The sequence below is a fragment of the Pseudorca crassidens genome, chromosome 12 (genome assembly GCF_039906515.1).
Source record: "Pseudorca crassidens isolate mPseCra1 chromosome 12, mPseCra1.hap1, whole genome shotgun sequence".
NCBI classification, from domain to species: domain Eukaryota; kingdom Metazoa; phylum Chordata; class Mammalia; order Artiodactyla; family Delphinidae; genus Pseudorca; species Pseudorca crassidens.
Genome location: NC_090307.1, coordinates 54,316,661 through 54,332,609, shown reverse-complemented (window position 1 = coordinate 54,332,609; position 15,949 = coordinate 54,316,661). Strand labels below are relative to the sequence as shown.

The following is a 15,949-nucleotide window of genomic DNA, read 5'->3' as shown; positions in this document are numbered from 1 at the left end:
CACAGAGAGAAATCAACAAATAATGCCTCAAAATATTATCTCAGCAATATAAGCACACTGTGAACCATCTGGACGACCATCGAACAATCTATTATCACCATAAGATCTCAGAAACTGCCCTTACAGGTAATAATGTATTGGCCTCAAGTGTTTTTTGTTCATTAACTCTTCCATCCAATAAACATTTATTGAGCACCTACTATGTGACAGGCACTGTTCTAGACACCAAGAATACACCAGTGAAAAAGGCAGGCCCACCCTCGAGGAGTGGACATAGTTCTATTTTTATTGTCATGATTGATTTTTTATTGTAATGAAACAAGAACAGAGGTGGATTTCATAATGAAATAATCATTTGGGTCAAGCAAAGGTTAAATCATATCACGATGTGCTGTAAAAATCTCAGATTTTCACAGTAGTTCAAAGAGTTAAGCGGTAATGTGAAATGGAATCATCACACAGCAGACAGAAATGCCGAAGTGAAAAAAAACTGCACTATGAGAATCAATATTGTATTTATATTGCAAGCCTCAATTTTATTTTAACAAAATTACATTATCTATTATTTATGTCATTTGAAGTTTTGTTTCTATTTAATTTGTATATTTGCTTTTAGTCCTGTAGTTACATAAATGCCATATACATGAACTGTATTTAGTTTTATGTTTGTTCACTTAAGAAACATAAAATAACTTTAATCATTACAAGGGGTCTGTGGAAATGTTTTCCTTTTTAAAAAGAGGTCTATTCTTCATTTAAATTTGGGAAACCCTGGGGGAGCGGGGTTATGATAATGCATGTGAAAGAGTTGTCTGGCACTTAGCATATCCTCAGTAAATACTAATTCCCTTCCTTTTCTCATAATACTTTTTCAAGATGAGTGATAAAAATAAATTACTTGAAATGGGAAACTAATAAGGCCATATCTTTAAAGAATTCCTTGCTCTCAAGAAAATGGAACCATAATTTGCCAGGAAATTTCCAGAGTCTCAGCAACTAGAAAACTGTACAAGATGCACATTTAAGAAAAAAAAAAAAAAGAGGAAGAAGCCATTGCGAAATAAGAAAGGCAATGCTCATGGTACAAATCTAAGTGAAAATCTAGCTCCCAATATTTGAGAAAGAAATGAAAAGGCATGCTGGAGATATAATCCCTCAAAGTTTCTGTTCCCAGGTAGCATGCTCAAAATAGCCATTAGCTACCTTATGGAAAGAATTTTAAGAAAGGAGTGTTGCTTCCTCCTGATTTGCCCATTCTGAGCACACAAGTCCTCCCTGTAGTTTGGGTAGGAGTTGTTTTCCCTCACTTTCAAGGCCCTTTTGGTTCCTGTATTTGCAAAGGCTCAGAGTTCATTTCAGGTCTAGTCTTTAAACACAGCTGCCCATTTGATTTGTTCACCCGAGTAATATCTTTTTCTATTCTCTTAGCCCTGCAACTCCACCTTGGGAGCTCCTTCTTGAAACTTCAGTTACTGCTCAATCAGTACTCTCCCTCTCCTGGTAATTATATCTCGGGGTCAAAGGAGATGGACTTATTTTGCTCCCTTATTTTGAACACATTTCCTTGCTGGGGTGCAAGCTACAAGTGGATTTCCACACGTTCTTTTCTGAAGAACCAGAGCAATGGTTCTTCCAGAGTAACATCAGCAGTTAACTCCCAAATCCTCTGCCGTACTCCCTCATGTATGCTAAGAAAAACTACTCTGTCCTCAGAGCAGGGGCCCTGAACACAGTTGAATAGATCGGGGAGGGTCAACCACAGCAGTGATGACTAAGCTGAGCTTTAAACAAGAAGGATTCGACTAGTTAGAGCAGGGAAGAAAGGCATTCTGGAAGAAGCAGAAATGTACGCGAAAGTTATTAGACATAAAAAGAACTGAGAGTAGTTCAGTCTGACTGCAGAGTATGTGGTTACGAAACGAGACAAGAGAAATGCAATATATAATTATGACTTTAGAATCAAAAACACTCAAGTCCAAATCCTAGTCGTGTAAAGAATTTTTTTAAATTCTGAGTCTTGTTTTCCTCGTTTGCATACAATATCTCAAAAAGTAAGGAATCAATGAGATCATGTATATAAAGTATAAAAGACAATGATGGCATACGATGTGTGCTTAGCATACAGTAACTTATTATGAATAGGAATATATCAATATATAAGGCTGATGGATTGGGCAGGGCCATGCTATGAATACCTTTGAATGTGGAGCTCATTTAACTAGGTCTTGAAAGCTATTTGGAGCCACTGAAGGAATGGATTGATCAAATTTCTATTTTCATTAAGGCAGATATTCAAGTACAAGGCAGTGTGCTAATCACTGTGGGAGAGATGTTTGAACAAAAATGCTATCTTAGACACCCCCTCTATGATTCATTGCCATCAACCACTGACGATTTAGTGTGGGTCTGGTGCTGACATCAAAACAGGAACCTTTTCACGACTTTCCATTTACGAAGTGGGAGAAAGGAAGCTAGAGTCGGGCAAAAAAACATTTTAGTGGAAAGTCTAACCAGAACCAAGTGGCAAAGGCCTCTTCTAGCCCTGAGGGCAAAGTGCTTTGTTTTCCTCTAAGAGCTATGAATAAAAATAGCACATGCTAGAGTGAAGGTCACAAAACCTCATGAAATAGTCATAACTTAGTAATTCCCCCTGGTGTAGGTCTGTATCACTTGTTTTTTAAACTGACATAAACAGCCATTAGAGGAGTTCCTTGAAAGAAAAAAACCCCAAAGTCCAGCTGAGCCTTCCTGACTTCTGTAATGTGGATGGACCTGCTGAGCTGCTCAGAACTAAGGAAGTATTCTAACACAGCACTATAAGTATATACCATTTTCTGTAGTAATAACTTACTTACAATTGGCATTGACTAAGGCCGTTAAGGTCAGTACTACCAGAATCCACTTCAGATAGGAACACATCTAAATAGAAAAAGTTCACTTTTCTGTCTCTTCGTCTTTCTACTTTAGAGGAGATATTTCCATGCAAATGCTGACCTCTCCTGGTAAGAAACTTTAGTAAGTTACTTACTAAACTACTTCTTTAAAGTTACTTTAAAGAAGGTATCATTCCAATGGAATTTAAGATAATTTGCGTTATGGATAGGAAAGGCAAAGTTAAATGATCCTATTTTATTTATTTATTTTTTTTGCATTATGCGGGCCTCTCACTATTGTGGCCTCTCCCGTTGTGGAGCACAGGCTCCGGACGCGAAGTCCCAGAGGCCATGGCTCACGGCTCATGGTTCATGGCTCCGCGGCATGCGGGATCTTCCGGGACCGGGGCACGAACCCGTGTCCCCTGCATCGGCAGGTGGACTCTCAACCACTGCGCCACCAGGGAAGCCCTAAATGATCCTATTTTAATGGAAAAAACAACTTCACCCACAAAATGCTTTTCCCTTGGCAGTCCCAGAACTTTCTCTCTTTCCTCCAAAGACTTTCTCATTTTGCTTATTACATCCCTATTGAAAATTATAAAAGTCAAACATGATCACTCCAACCAAAGAGATTTATTCACACTGAAACAAATACATCTAGCTCTTTCATTTTCTCTGCCTTACACTCAGCAAATGAATATTTTAATATTTATTCACCAATTCATTGATTGACTTGGTGCTTCCACTGTTGGCGCTACCAACAGTACCAAAATAAGCATTTGTGTACATGTCTCTTTGTATACATCTTATCAATGTAAGAAATCCTCTTGTGTTTATACCTAGAGAATTGTTGGATTGAAGGGTATTACACCTTCAACCTTATAAATGCCAAATTCTCTTCCAAAATGGCTGTACCAGATTACATTTCCATTAGCGGGCCCCACCTCCTCACGAACATGCCTCAGGCTTTTTTTTTTTTTTCTATTTTTTTGGCCGCGCAGCACGGCATGAGGGATCTTAGTTCCCCGACCAGGGATCGAACCCGTGCCCCCTGCAGTGGAAGCACGGTGTCTTAACCACTGGACCGCCAGGGGAATCCCACATCAGGCTTTTAAACTCATGCCAATCTCACAGATGAGAAAACAATATCTCAGTATTGTTTTATGCATTTCCCTGATTACTCAGGGAGCTAAGCATCTTTTCATATTTCCTCTTCTGTATGAATTTACTGTTTATGTCTTTTGCCGTTTTTAACTTGTTTGCCTTTTTATTGATTTGTAAAAGTTTTTAATATATTCTAGACACTAATCACTGGTTATAAGAGTCGCAAATATCTTCCACCACTCTTAAGCCCATCTTTCCATTTTTACTATCTTGTCTTCTTAATGAGCTGAAGTTAATTTTAATGTAGACAAAATTGTCCATTTTTCCTTTATGTTTTATGCTTTTTGTATTTTGTTTGAGATATCCCTCCCTACTCCATGGTAATTGGATATGCTTTAAATAATTTAATTTTGTATTTCAGACTGTGTCATTAATCCATCTGAAATTTTTTTGTGTGATATGAGGGATCTTTTTTTTTCCCCATGTGTGGATAACCAATTGTCCTAGAATGATTTATCATATAATCTCCCATTTTCTTCTTGACTCTTAGTCACAATGTCTTCAAATGTGATACAATGAAACATAGATAAAATTTCTTCATATGTGTGGGTCTGTTTGGGGGCTCCTTATTTTCTTTCATTAGTCAATTTTTCTTTCCCTTAACCATTAGTATGGCATCTTGTTATGATTCTAATAAGCATATATCTAGTAGGGCAAGTTTTAATTTTTTCCAGTGTTATTGAGGTATAATTGACAAATAAAAGTTGTGTATTTTAAGGTGTACAACATGGTTTTGATAAATGATTACCACAATCAAGCTAATTAACATACCTATCACCTCACCTAGTTACCTTTTTTGTGATTGATGAGAACACCTAAGATCTGTTCTCTTAGCAAATGTCAACTGTAAAATACAGTATTAACTATAGTCACTGAGCTGTACATTAGATCCTCCCCTTCTCTTTTCATTTCCTACAGTCCATCTGTTAGCTCTGTGTCTGTGTGTTGGCCTCATTTTCTCTTTCTGAATATGGGCTTTCTCCAAGTTTTAAGGAAGACGGCAGCATTAGCTCAATATTCACCATGGCTCCTGTGGTAACAGAGAATCGGGCTGGGCAGCCAGCATCACTAATGGATATTATCCTACTTGCTGTTCAGCATCCAAATACTCTTTCCAGTTGAAGGGAAATCCCAAAATAGGGCTCTGCAGCTCACTACAGAAGCTGAAGGTGAGGAGGGACAGGTATAACTCTTCCTGTTCCCTGGAAGCTAGAGCACAAGCATGAGACCTGAGTATAGCCAATCAGATACTGTCAGCCATGAACTTGAATCTCGAGGAAGACGTGCAAAGGTCTGAGAGCTGGAGATGATGCAGGACAGCTGCAGTGGCATGGTGTGGTGGTCAATGTTCAGTGACGCGGTGACAAGTGCCCAGGGGTTGCCGAATCCAGGAGCAGAGCCAAGCCATAGAAATGGTGTTGGTGGGGCATCTTAAGACTGAAGCTATGTCTTGCTTCCACTGAGGCCTGCCCAAGCTTTATCTCCAGCCTTTTACTAATATGAGCTTCCCGATACCCTCCCAATAACTTACTTTTCAAAATACTAACCAGAGCAGGTTTCTATTGTTTTATGAAAGAGAAACTCTCACTAGTACGACAGCCATATTGTCCAGCTGCAGAAGAAAAATTTCAAAGACTTACGGCTGGCCAGGCCTGGTCCTATGCCCACAACTGTTCATCTGTTACAAGAATGGGGCAAAGGTGGTGGGAATGGCAAGCGAGGAGTGGGAAACGTGCTGAGCACCCCTGCAACAGTGATTAGGACTGAACAATCTTGACCTTCATTTATAAACATTTGTAAACATACAGAAGGAAAAATCACCAGTCATATGAATGTCTTTCTTGCCTTCCTCTGCCAAATCCCACCCTCACAAATATACAGCTCATTCCTTTCCATTCTTTAAGCTTTAGCTTAAATATCATTTCTTCAGAGAGGTCTTTTCTGGCAACTCAAAAGTTAAATACTGCTGGAGCATCCCCTGCCTCAGTCTCTCATTCCTTTGGTTTTGAGGGACCTTGGGGCTACGTTACTTAAGCACTCTTCACCTCAGGTTCTTCTGTAAACCGGGAATAATAAAGAGTACCTACCTCACAAGGTTGCTGGGAAGGCTAAATAGTTCATACATGTAAAGCACTAAGAATTCAAGCACACAAGGGCACTCAATATACGCTACTGTTTCCTTCATAGCATTTCTCACAGTGAAATTCTTTTATGTTTTTCTTTACTTTTAAAAAAATCTTTTCTCCCATAGAATAAAAACTCCATGAGGACAGTTAACTCTTCTGTTTTGTTCAAAGTGCCAGGTTCATCCATATATACATACACACACACACACACAACTAATATATATATTAGTTGAGAATAAACAAATGAAGAAAATATTATATCAAAAACTTAGGAGAGTGTGGTGGCCATGAAAATGCTCCCCTCAGACCATTTGCTGTGGGAAATATAATTGACTGACAGCCTCACTGCTGCCTGCTGGGTCCACCACACCTGCACTGAGGCCAGGCTTTCTGAGGGTGGCTCTAAGTAAATGACTGAGCATGGCAGAGGTAACCAGGGCAGGTCCATTCGGGCAAACTGCCAGACCCTTCCTACAAGAAGTTTGGCCTGACATCTCCCCACTGGCAAAGTCAAGCCTTTCCTGGAGCTGCACTTCACTTCTTCCCTCCCTCTCTCTTTGCACAGGTGTCAGCCCTGCACTGTGGTCTGCAAGCTCTCACTGCCTGCTCCTGGTTCTTGCTCCCTCCCTAATAAATCTCTTGCACATCTAATAAAATGTTGGCATCTGCTTCATGGTAGACCCAAACTAACACACTCAGGACTTGCAGAAGCAAACCCCGAGGGGAAAATTTGTGAATAAATGATTAAGGTGCTCTCAGGAGAAACCAGTAAGGGAGAGAAACAGGATAGGAAAGGGATACAAGCCAAGTGATGGGTCAATTTCAGTCAAAATCTCTGCCTAACCTTTCAGGGAAGCTGGGCTCACCAGGGTAAGAATCACCCACTATTCAATTTCTAACCTTAAATTATGTTCATCTATGTGGTCCAATCAAGCTCACCAAACAGGATTTCACAACATATACTAGATAATGATATATACAGTATTACAATAAAATAACAATACTGCATATATAGTCCAATAATATTGTTCTTGTGCTTAGCAAATAGTAGGCACTCAATAAATACATATTGAATGAATAGCACAATATTTACAATATAAAATGCTTGAAAATTGCCACCACCCTATAAAAAAGACAGCACCCACACAGTTTTCACGCAATTTCTCTTTTTCCACAAAAATCTAACTCCCAAAATACACACGAAGTGCCAAACTTCTCCCATTCTTCTTCTCAGCGACATTCCTCTCCCAATGCAGGAGTCTCATTCTTTTTGCTCAACTTTGCCTCTCAAACATCAGTTCCCTGTCAATATAATTCTTTCAATCCACTTAAATTACCTAGGGAGAGGAAGGGAAAGAGGGCTAGGGCCCAGAACCCAAACCGGCAAAGGCCGCAATCCAACATGCTAACACGGCTGACTTGTGAGCATGGAACAAAGTTTCCTTGGCCTGGGCTAGAGGATAAAGACCAGAACGAAAGCAGACTAAGCTGCCTCCCTGGTCCTCTTCTCCTAGATCTCACCACACCAATGATAACCTGAATCCAAATGAGACATACCAAGGAAAAGAAGAGGAATAAAGATGTGAATGCTTAGAATCCATCCAAACCATCCATCCTAGAATTTCCCATGGAGGTGTTTCCTAACAGAGAGGCATTCCCTGGTCCATCTTACCTCACTAGCATAGAAGGAGGGAGAGGTGCTCAATAAACGTAAGTGAGGAATTTACATGCTATTGGATGTCTGCCCTTGGAATGTTATTATTACATACTTCTTTAAACACTTATGTTAGGAGTGACAATATGATCCTCACCCTTATCTAATTATAAGGAAATAATTTATGAGCCATTAACTAGGCCCATGGCCTCATAAGGATTCATAAGTTAAGACTCGAGAAAAATATAGGCTTTGGGATTACAGCTAGGGGTTCAAATCCCAAACCTAGCTTCCTCTAGCCATGTGACCTAGGACAGATGAACCTGCTTCCTCACTGATGTGTATAACTATGTACAATGTTGTTGTAAGGAGTAGGAATAATACAAGAAAAGTGTCTGGCTCATAGGAGGTACTCAATAAAACTTGACTATTATGACAGTATGACAGTGTAGAGCTAAAAAATTGAAATCAAAACCCATGGGTAGTCTCATGTTGCCAGTTACCTCTATCAAGAACCCTAACTCTTTGAGTTTGCTTCCTCATGTGTAAAGTGAGCATAATCGCTGTTACTCATCTCAAAATATCATTTAAAAGATCAAATGTCTTACTACACGTTAAGTGCTTTGGGAATTATAAGGCATTTATTAACATGATCTAAATGCTAACACATTTCTATCGTAGTGAGTTTTGATGCACAACTTTTTTAAATGCATCACCTACTTCCTTGCCTTACTGAATATCACTTCACCTCGAGATCTCAAGATCATACTGATGGCTGTGACGTTTTTGCCCTTTTTAAGTTATCTAGCATCAGACTGCTGTTTTTACATAGATTTTTTCCTAATTGTGGTAAAGTATAAATAAAATTTAGCATTTTAACCATTTTTAAGTGTACAATTCAGTGTCATTAAGTACACTTACAGTGCTGTGCAAACGCCACCCATATCCATCTCCTGAACTTTTCATCGTCCCAATCTGAAATCTGTACACATTAAACAGTAACTCCCCATTATCCCCTGAAGTTTGCTGCTTTTTTTCCCTACTGTTTATCTGGCGTTTGTTCACTCATTAGCAACAACAGCTCATTTCTCTCCTTCCCACAAAATATACTGCTGGCTATAACTTGGGAGGAACCGCAAATGCCATTTTTAAACCAGTAACATTCTTTGGCCTGAAACACGAATACGATCTGGTTCCAACCCAGTTTTTCAACTCTATTTCTATTCAGAATCCAAAGTTTAAGTCAAAGTCAACAACTACCTTTCACTGTGCTTTCTTCTTTCCACACCTCTGCTCACACCTTCTTCACCCTTTGGAATGTCTTTCCTATTCACCCCTTCACACTCTGACCTGTCTATTGGAATCCTTCAGGGCCCAGCTCATATTCTCTCTTTTCCACAAAGGCTCCTTGACCACCTCATATGGTCCCTCTCTCCTTTGATCTCTTACAGCAGCTATGATGCAAATTACTCATGATCAAAATTGTACACTGCAGTTGTTTCATTTATGTCGACCTGAGCTCCTCAAAACAGCAATTAAGCTATATTATTTTGTTCATTCAATCATATGTCCATATATTTATTACTCATTCAACAAATACTGTCCACTGTGTATAAAGTGCCCAGCAAATGTGTGAATAAACACAATTCTAAGTCACTAGACTTTGATGGATGATTCAATAAACTCAAGCTCTTCTTCTGTTTGGATTTTGTAAAAAATAATTTTATTTACCTCTTGGGTCTTAGTTGTGCTCCACACAGTTAATAATCATCTATAGTATAATAATAATCCTAATACATCAGCTACCTATCAAATCAGTTAAAACCTGTTTATTTTGGCAATTTGGAAATTTACGTTGCACAATCAAACCTGAATGATTCTGTTGATTCTAAAAAGCCTTCAACGCTCCAGGTAGCCAGCACTGTTCACAATTCCCACTTAGGGCCAAGATTATGCAAAGCTGTCTTTTTGTTAGTGTCCTGTATTCTCGCTGGATATCAACGAAGGGAAAAAGGTAAAGCGCGTCTAGCTTTCTTCATTTAGGTACACATGGAGGTGAATAAGAGCTGGTAGAAAGTGTTTGGGTCAGTGCTTCTGACCAGTGCATAATTCCAACTGAAAAGTTACTGCCACTTGGCTTCTCATTGGCCAAGGTAGGAAACTGCAAGGTTTTGCAGCTGGTGCCTCCAACCCTTGACCCGGCGCCACGCGCTATCCAATCAGCGCCGAGTACTGCGTTCCTCCAAGATCTTCCTCTTTCAGTATAGCCCTCTATGTGCCAGCAAAGTTAACGAATCCCCAAACATTCATGATAATACTTGCATTGCTATACAAGCCACACGCGCATTCATGACTTCACTGACGCTCCTCCACAGCCCAAGGATATAAGCATTATTTCTATTACTCAGAAGAGGAGGCTGCTCCTGAGCTACAGGGCCCATGAACTGTAGGGCAGAAACGCAAATCCGGAGCTGGGACCACTCCTCGAAAAGGACTTTGGTCCGGCGGTGCACGGCCACTGCCGACACTTCCCCAGCCTGGAGCTTTCCCGGATAACCCACCTGCCTTGGATTCTCCGGCGGCGGTTACCTTCCCTCGCGGCCCATTGAGCCGTAACCAGCCGCCTTTCACCAGCCTTCCCCAAAACAGGAAAACCACCGCCAAAGTGCGCGTCCCGGCCTGCAACCCGCAGCGCTTACAGGACAAGGCCACACATCTACCATCACCCCAAGGGTTACCCACGAACCCGAATCGGGCTTTGAGCGGCTGACTCCGGCTCCCAGCGCCAGCCCGTCCTCGGTCACCACAGACGCTCCCACCCCCCACCGGGCCCGCCCCTGCGCTCACAGGCCGCTCTAGCCGCGCACCGAGCCGGCAATCTCTTCGCTCCCGCCCTGACGTCATCGGCGGGCGCCGCGGCGCGGTGGCGGGCACGCGCGGCCGAGAAGATGTCTCCTACGCCGCCGCTCTTCACTTTGCCCGAAGCGCGGACGCGGTTTACGGTGAGCGGAAGGGGGGGTGGGTGCGGCCCTGGCTCAGCGCTATTTTTTGCCCTCCTCTCCCTGAAATTACTCGAATTTTGCTCTGGGGTAAAGCGGGGACAGAGGCGTGTGCGCCGCGGCGACGGGCTCCCGGCCTCGTCGTGGGCTGGGAAGTGGCAAAGGCGCATTACCTGTCTCTTCCGCGCGTCCTCTGCGGTACGCCTCCACCTTCCCGCCGGCTGGTCCCAGGACCCCGCGTTCTGGGCGTGTCTGCGCCCTGCGTGGAGGGGTCATCCGCAGACTACCTCTGTACGGGTCCAGCTCCTCTGCAGTGCTCTCTCAGCTGGTCAGGTGTCTCCAGAACTGGAAGGGGGCTGCTGAAGGGGGAGGGCGGGACTGACTTTAGCCCAGAGATTTGGCTCCCGCCCCGCCTCCTAAGCTGCCAGGTGGTTGTTCTGGCCGCTTATTCACCACCCTTTAATCCTCCGTATCTCATTCGTAAGAGATCGATGAGGAAGGTCCTAAGTGGGACAGGACAAACAGGTAAGCTTGGAAAGGGTTGTCAGCTGTCATTTTATTCTTACACATTGGGGAACAGTAGTTTAAGCATTTGGGAAACACTTTACAGAGTGTTTTCTTGTTAGCTTGTTTAACTCTTAGAATAGCACTGTAAGGAGGCTGTTTTATTATCCCTGGTAGATGAGATAAAAACTGAGTTAAGTTTAACTCTAACTCCAAAAGTTAAATGATTTACTTTACTGTTTTCTCTGACTTAAGACCCAGTATTCTTTTTATGTTGCCCATCACTAAATTGTTTGACTGTATTTTTCCCTAGTGCTCTGAAATTCTGCCAGGAGTAACTTAGGAATATCCAATATTGGTCCTGGAGGGGACCATTTAATGGGAGCTCATCTAGCCCAGTGCTTCTCAAGCTTGAGCATGAGGTGAGATCTCCTGGAGATCTTGTTAAATGTAGATTCTGGTTCAGTAGGTCTGGAATGGGGTCTGAGATTCTGCAGTTCTAACAAGTTCTCAGGTGATGCCACTGCTGCTGATGGTAGTAACAACCCTCATATTTAACTCGTGAGGAAAATGAAGCACAGAGGTAAGGGGGTATGCCCAAGATTACACAGCCTATTCACAGGCAGAGTCAGGAATGGACTTTTCCAGTATAAATGTAACTCCTGTGAGGTAACATTGATTTTCCAAGTGTATGTGAATTTTCACAGAATGAATGACTTGGCAATATTTTTGTCTTTCAATTATGACTGCTTTAAGACAACCAGCAGGTTTACTACTTTAAGACAATCAGTGTTTACTTGGTGTCAGGGGCTGTGCTGTGCAAGCTACCTAGACGAGGTAGGACTTTTTTTTTTTTTTTCCGAGGTAGGACTTTTGATGGGTCTTGAAGAATGGATAGAATTTGCGTGAGCACGTGGGAGGAATAATGGGAATGAATACACTAGAGTGAGCTTGATAGAAAATGATGGGAAAATGGCTAGACCCTAGTGGAGAGTATGTGTTAGGGGGTACTGGGAAATGAGGTTGCATAGCTTGAGTGGGATAACATTATCAAGGACGTTTAGAGGAAGCTACGAAATAAGGAGCCACTTAGAGATTTTGTTTTTTAAAAGCAGGATACTCTCATGAATGGGATATTTAAAAAGAAAGGAGGAGGGAAAACCTGGAATAAGAAAGTCTAGCTGGGGAGCTCTTGCAAGACTTAAAGTGATGAGTCTATATCAGTAAGTGGCATTTGAATAAGAATTACTGATAGAATGACTCATAGGTAATTTTTCCCAGGTATAAACATTTTTTAGTTAGACATACTATTGATGAGTGATATGTTTTTCAGTAAATAATAAGCAGAAATCTTTCCACTTATTTGCTATTTTTATTTTTCTAGAAATCTACCAGAGAGGCCCTGAACAACAAAAATATCAAGCCCTTGTTGAATACCTTCAGCCAGTTGCCTGGAAGGTAAGGCGTTGATATCCATGAAATAGGCTCGCTGAAATCTTTATACTTACCCTGAGCTGCTTTAAAAATGCAGGTGTTTTTTGTTTTTAATAGTGAAAATGAAAAAAAATGTACCCTTGACCAAGCTTTTAGAGGTGTTGTAGAAGAAGAAATTGTAAGTATGTTTTTCCTTTATTTATTGTTAGAATTTTGCTGGCAAATTAATATTATTTTTAAATTTGCTTTTATCCTTAGAATAGGTATTTAAACATGACTATTTTTTCTAGAGTGAACGTGCTACTTTGTGAAACCTAACTTGGTCATAGTTAGTATAGGAGTTGCGTAAGGATTAAGGGTTTTAATAGCACAGTTTGACTTGTTTAAGGGTTTGGTTTAATAAATGAATAGAGCCCTCTGCAAGTGAATATGTATAAGAAAATTTGATAAGAGGTCTTCCTGAGCAAAAACTGTAATTTGAAGGTGAGCCCTCTCGCTTTGCTGTATAAACAGTGACACATCTCTTAGTGGCATAAAAGGTCTAGTCCAAGGATGTTCAGCATGGGAGCTGGGATTCCATGCCCTCATTTTCCTATGGCATCCCCTTATCAGTTCACCTGCAAAAATAACAATAGCCTATCCAACTTCAGTAGAGAAATTTAATCTAAACATGAAAAATCTGAATTTATTTACCATTAGTGGAGCACCCAAATGAAAGGAAAAGTTTCAATAGTTTATTCTTGGTTTAGCAAAGCTTAGATCTCGAGAAGCTAGACCCTTTTCCCGTGGCCATAAAACAGTGTCCCTTTCTTTTGGACAATTCTATGTCAAATTCATTCTTTCCTCTTCTTCAGACCTAGTCACTTACCTGTTGTCAGGTATTGGGCAAGTTACTTTGCTTTTCTGAGCCTCAATTTCATTTGTAAGAGGGGAAATACCATGTTTTCATGGTGGTTGTGTGAAACGGCACTTAATGTACACTCAATAAATGCTGGATTTTATGATGTTATCAAACCTAAGCACCACCTCTCTTCTATTAAAACCCTCCCTCAGACATATTGATGCACCAGTACAATTAATTCCCCTGGCCCTGCCATTGAGTGAGTTATGGCCTCAGCACATGTGTAGTTGATTAGCTTATAGCCTTAATCATGCTAATGTAAGGATCTTCCTAAGACTTGGATTTTAAGTGAATCACCTGCTGTTTAATTATTTGATATACTTCTACCGTTAGGGTTATTACTGTTCATTTCTTAAATTTTCATCTTAGAAAGTAATTTTATCTTCTGTGAGAAATATCTTTATCCAGTGTTTATGATAATCAACTTAGTGTCAGAGGATATGTTTTTCTTATTATCAAATTAGTCTAAAGTCTGGCTCCTAAATTAAGTTGTTTTCTCCTTTGTTGGTAGATAAATCATTCATCATGTGAAAACGTTTTAGCTGTTATTTCTCTTGCTATTGGGGGAGTTACTGAAGGTAAGTATGGGTTTGTTTTGTCTTTTTTAAAAGCAATCTTGGGCGTGACATGTTTTATTTAAAACTTATTCTCCCCATACCTAATTGATTTTGTTCATTTTTAAAATTCTGCCTACCCCCTTTGCCAAGAAGTCCCATGGAAATTAGCTCACAGGTATTTCTTGTCACTAGTGTATACAGTGCACACTTTGGCACTTTCTTTGTTCTCCACTTGTTCTGTTCATCAGGTAAATATTTATTGAGCATCTACTATGTGTCTGGTACTGAACTAGGAATTGGGAGATTCATTGGTAAATAAAACATATTCGCTGCCTGTAAGGAGCCTAGTGGCTAATGGAGGAAACACGTCTAAATGTCTTACTGGGGCGGGGGGTGAAGTAGGAATGAAGTATGGTTGAAGTGATTCTCTAAACTTCAGAGTCTGAAGGAATCAGGATGGTCTTAGAAAGGAAACTGTAACATAAGAGCTGGGATGTGAGGGATGAGTAATTTGTCAGGCAGAAACAGAAGGATATAGCTATATAAAGACCTGGTTCAGCATGACTAAAAAAAATGTAGAGAAGAATGGTGAGAGGATGATGAGCATGGTGAAGAAAAGAAGCAGGAGGGGTAGGTTAGGGCCATTTGTAAAGGGCTTTGTGTGCCATGCTAAAGAGGACCTATGGAAGAGCCATTGGATTGGGAGAAACTGCTGGCAGGAAAACTAGGTAGAGGACAATTAAAATGGGGCAGTGGCAGTAGGGGATAGTTTCAAGAGACTTTTATTTATTTTTATTTATTTATTTATTTTTAGTTATTTTTATTTAGTTATTTTTGGCTGCGTTGGGTCTTCGTTGCTACGCGTGGGCTTTTCTCTAGTTGTGGAGAGCAGGGGCTACTCTTCGTTGCAGCGCACAGGCTTATTGCAGTGGCTTCTCTTGTTGTGGAGCCCGGGCTCCAGGCACGCAGGCTTCAGTAGTTGTGGCACACGGGCTTAGTTGCTCTGCGGCATGTGGGATCTTCCTGGACCAGGACTCGAACCCATGTCCCCTGCATTGGCAGGTGGATTATTAACCACTGTGCCACCAGGGAAGCCCCTCGAATGAGATTGCCAGGCTTTAGCTTTGTTTTACTGAATCAGAATCTTTGAGAGTGGAATTTAGGTAATTTTCTATAGTTATTAATGTGAGTTAACTTTTGCCAAAGTATACTTCTGCTAAGGGCAGGGAGTATGTCTCTCAAATCTCTTGGATATACAGGACATAAAAGTATCACAAATCTAAGTGTTAAAGGACTTTAGAGGTCATATGGTCCAATCTTGTCTCTGACCTATCCTGTCTCCCCTCAGTAAAGTCCTTGGCAGGTGGTCATCCAGCCTCTACTCCCATTGATGGAGCTCACTATTTGATTTCTGTTAGATAGTTCTGATGGTGTGATTTCCCCTTTGTATTGAGTTGAAATTTGCTGCTTTATGCCTCCCTGGTTCTAGGCAGTATCCCTCACATCACATTCCACATTCCAGATATGATCTTACCAGTGCAGAGTAGAGCTGGAAATACTACTTCCTGTTTCTGAAGATACTGTGTTAATGCAGTAATTTGGGCTAATAGTACCCACTGAGTACTTTTTTTTTTTTTTTTTTTTACATATCATGCTGAAGTGTCTACATTTCCTAAACACTTAACAAGTGTTAGTATCTATTACGTAAAAATAGAAGGAAGAATGAGCAGGTAG

The 15,949-nt window shown here is 40.9% G+C and overlaps 1 protein-coding gene and 1 long non-coding RNA gene across 9 annotated transcripts in view; one reads left to right on the top strand and one right to left on the bottom strand.

Annotated features, from left to right (window-relative positions):
- LOC137203431 (uncharacterized) overlaps nucleotides 1–11,194 on the bottom strand; it is a 73,551-nt gene extending 62,357 nt beyond the window's left edge. For 6 of the 8 annotated variants that reach the window (XR_010933112.1, XR_010933107.1, XR_010933105.1 and 3 more), the window contains exon 1: nucleotides 10,567–10,632. This is a non-coding gene — a long non-coding RNA (uncharacterized lncRNA). Of the gene's footprint in view, nucleotides 1–10,566; nucleotides 10,633–10,992 lie in introns of those variants that run through there. The other 2 variants (XR_010933110.1, XR_010933109.1) reach the window with 2 other exon arrangements.
- Nucleotides 10,723–15,949, top strand: part of THOC1 (THO complex subunit 1) — a 41,101-nt gene continuing 35,874 nt past the window's right edge. The window contains exons 1-4 of the mRNA XM_067699560.1: nucleotides 10,723–10,822; nucleotides 12,708–12,781; nucleotides 12,875–12,935; nucleotides 14,170–14,236. Coding sequence (XP_067555661.1) covers nucleotides 10,769–10,822; nucleotides 12,708–12,781; nucleotides 12,875–12,935; nucleotides 14,170–14,236 — 256 coding nt within the window. The 5' untranslated portion in view covers nucleotides 10,723–10,768. The remainder of the gene's footprint in view (nucleotides 10,823–12,707; nucleotides 12,782–12,874; nucleotides 12,936–14,169; nucleotides 14,237–15,949) is intronic.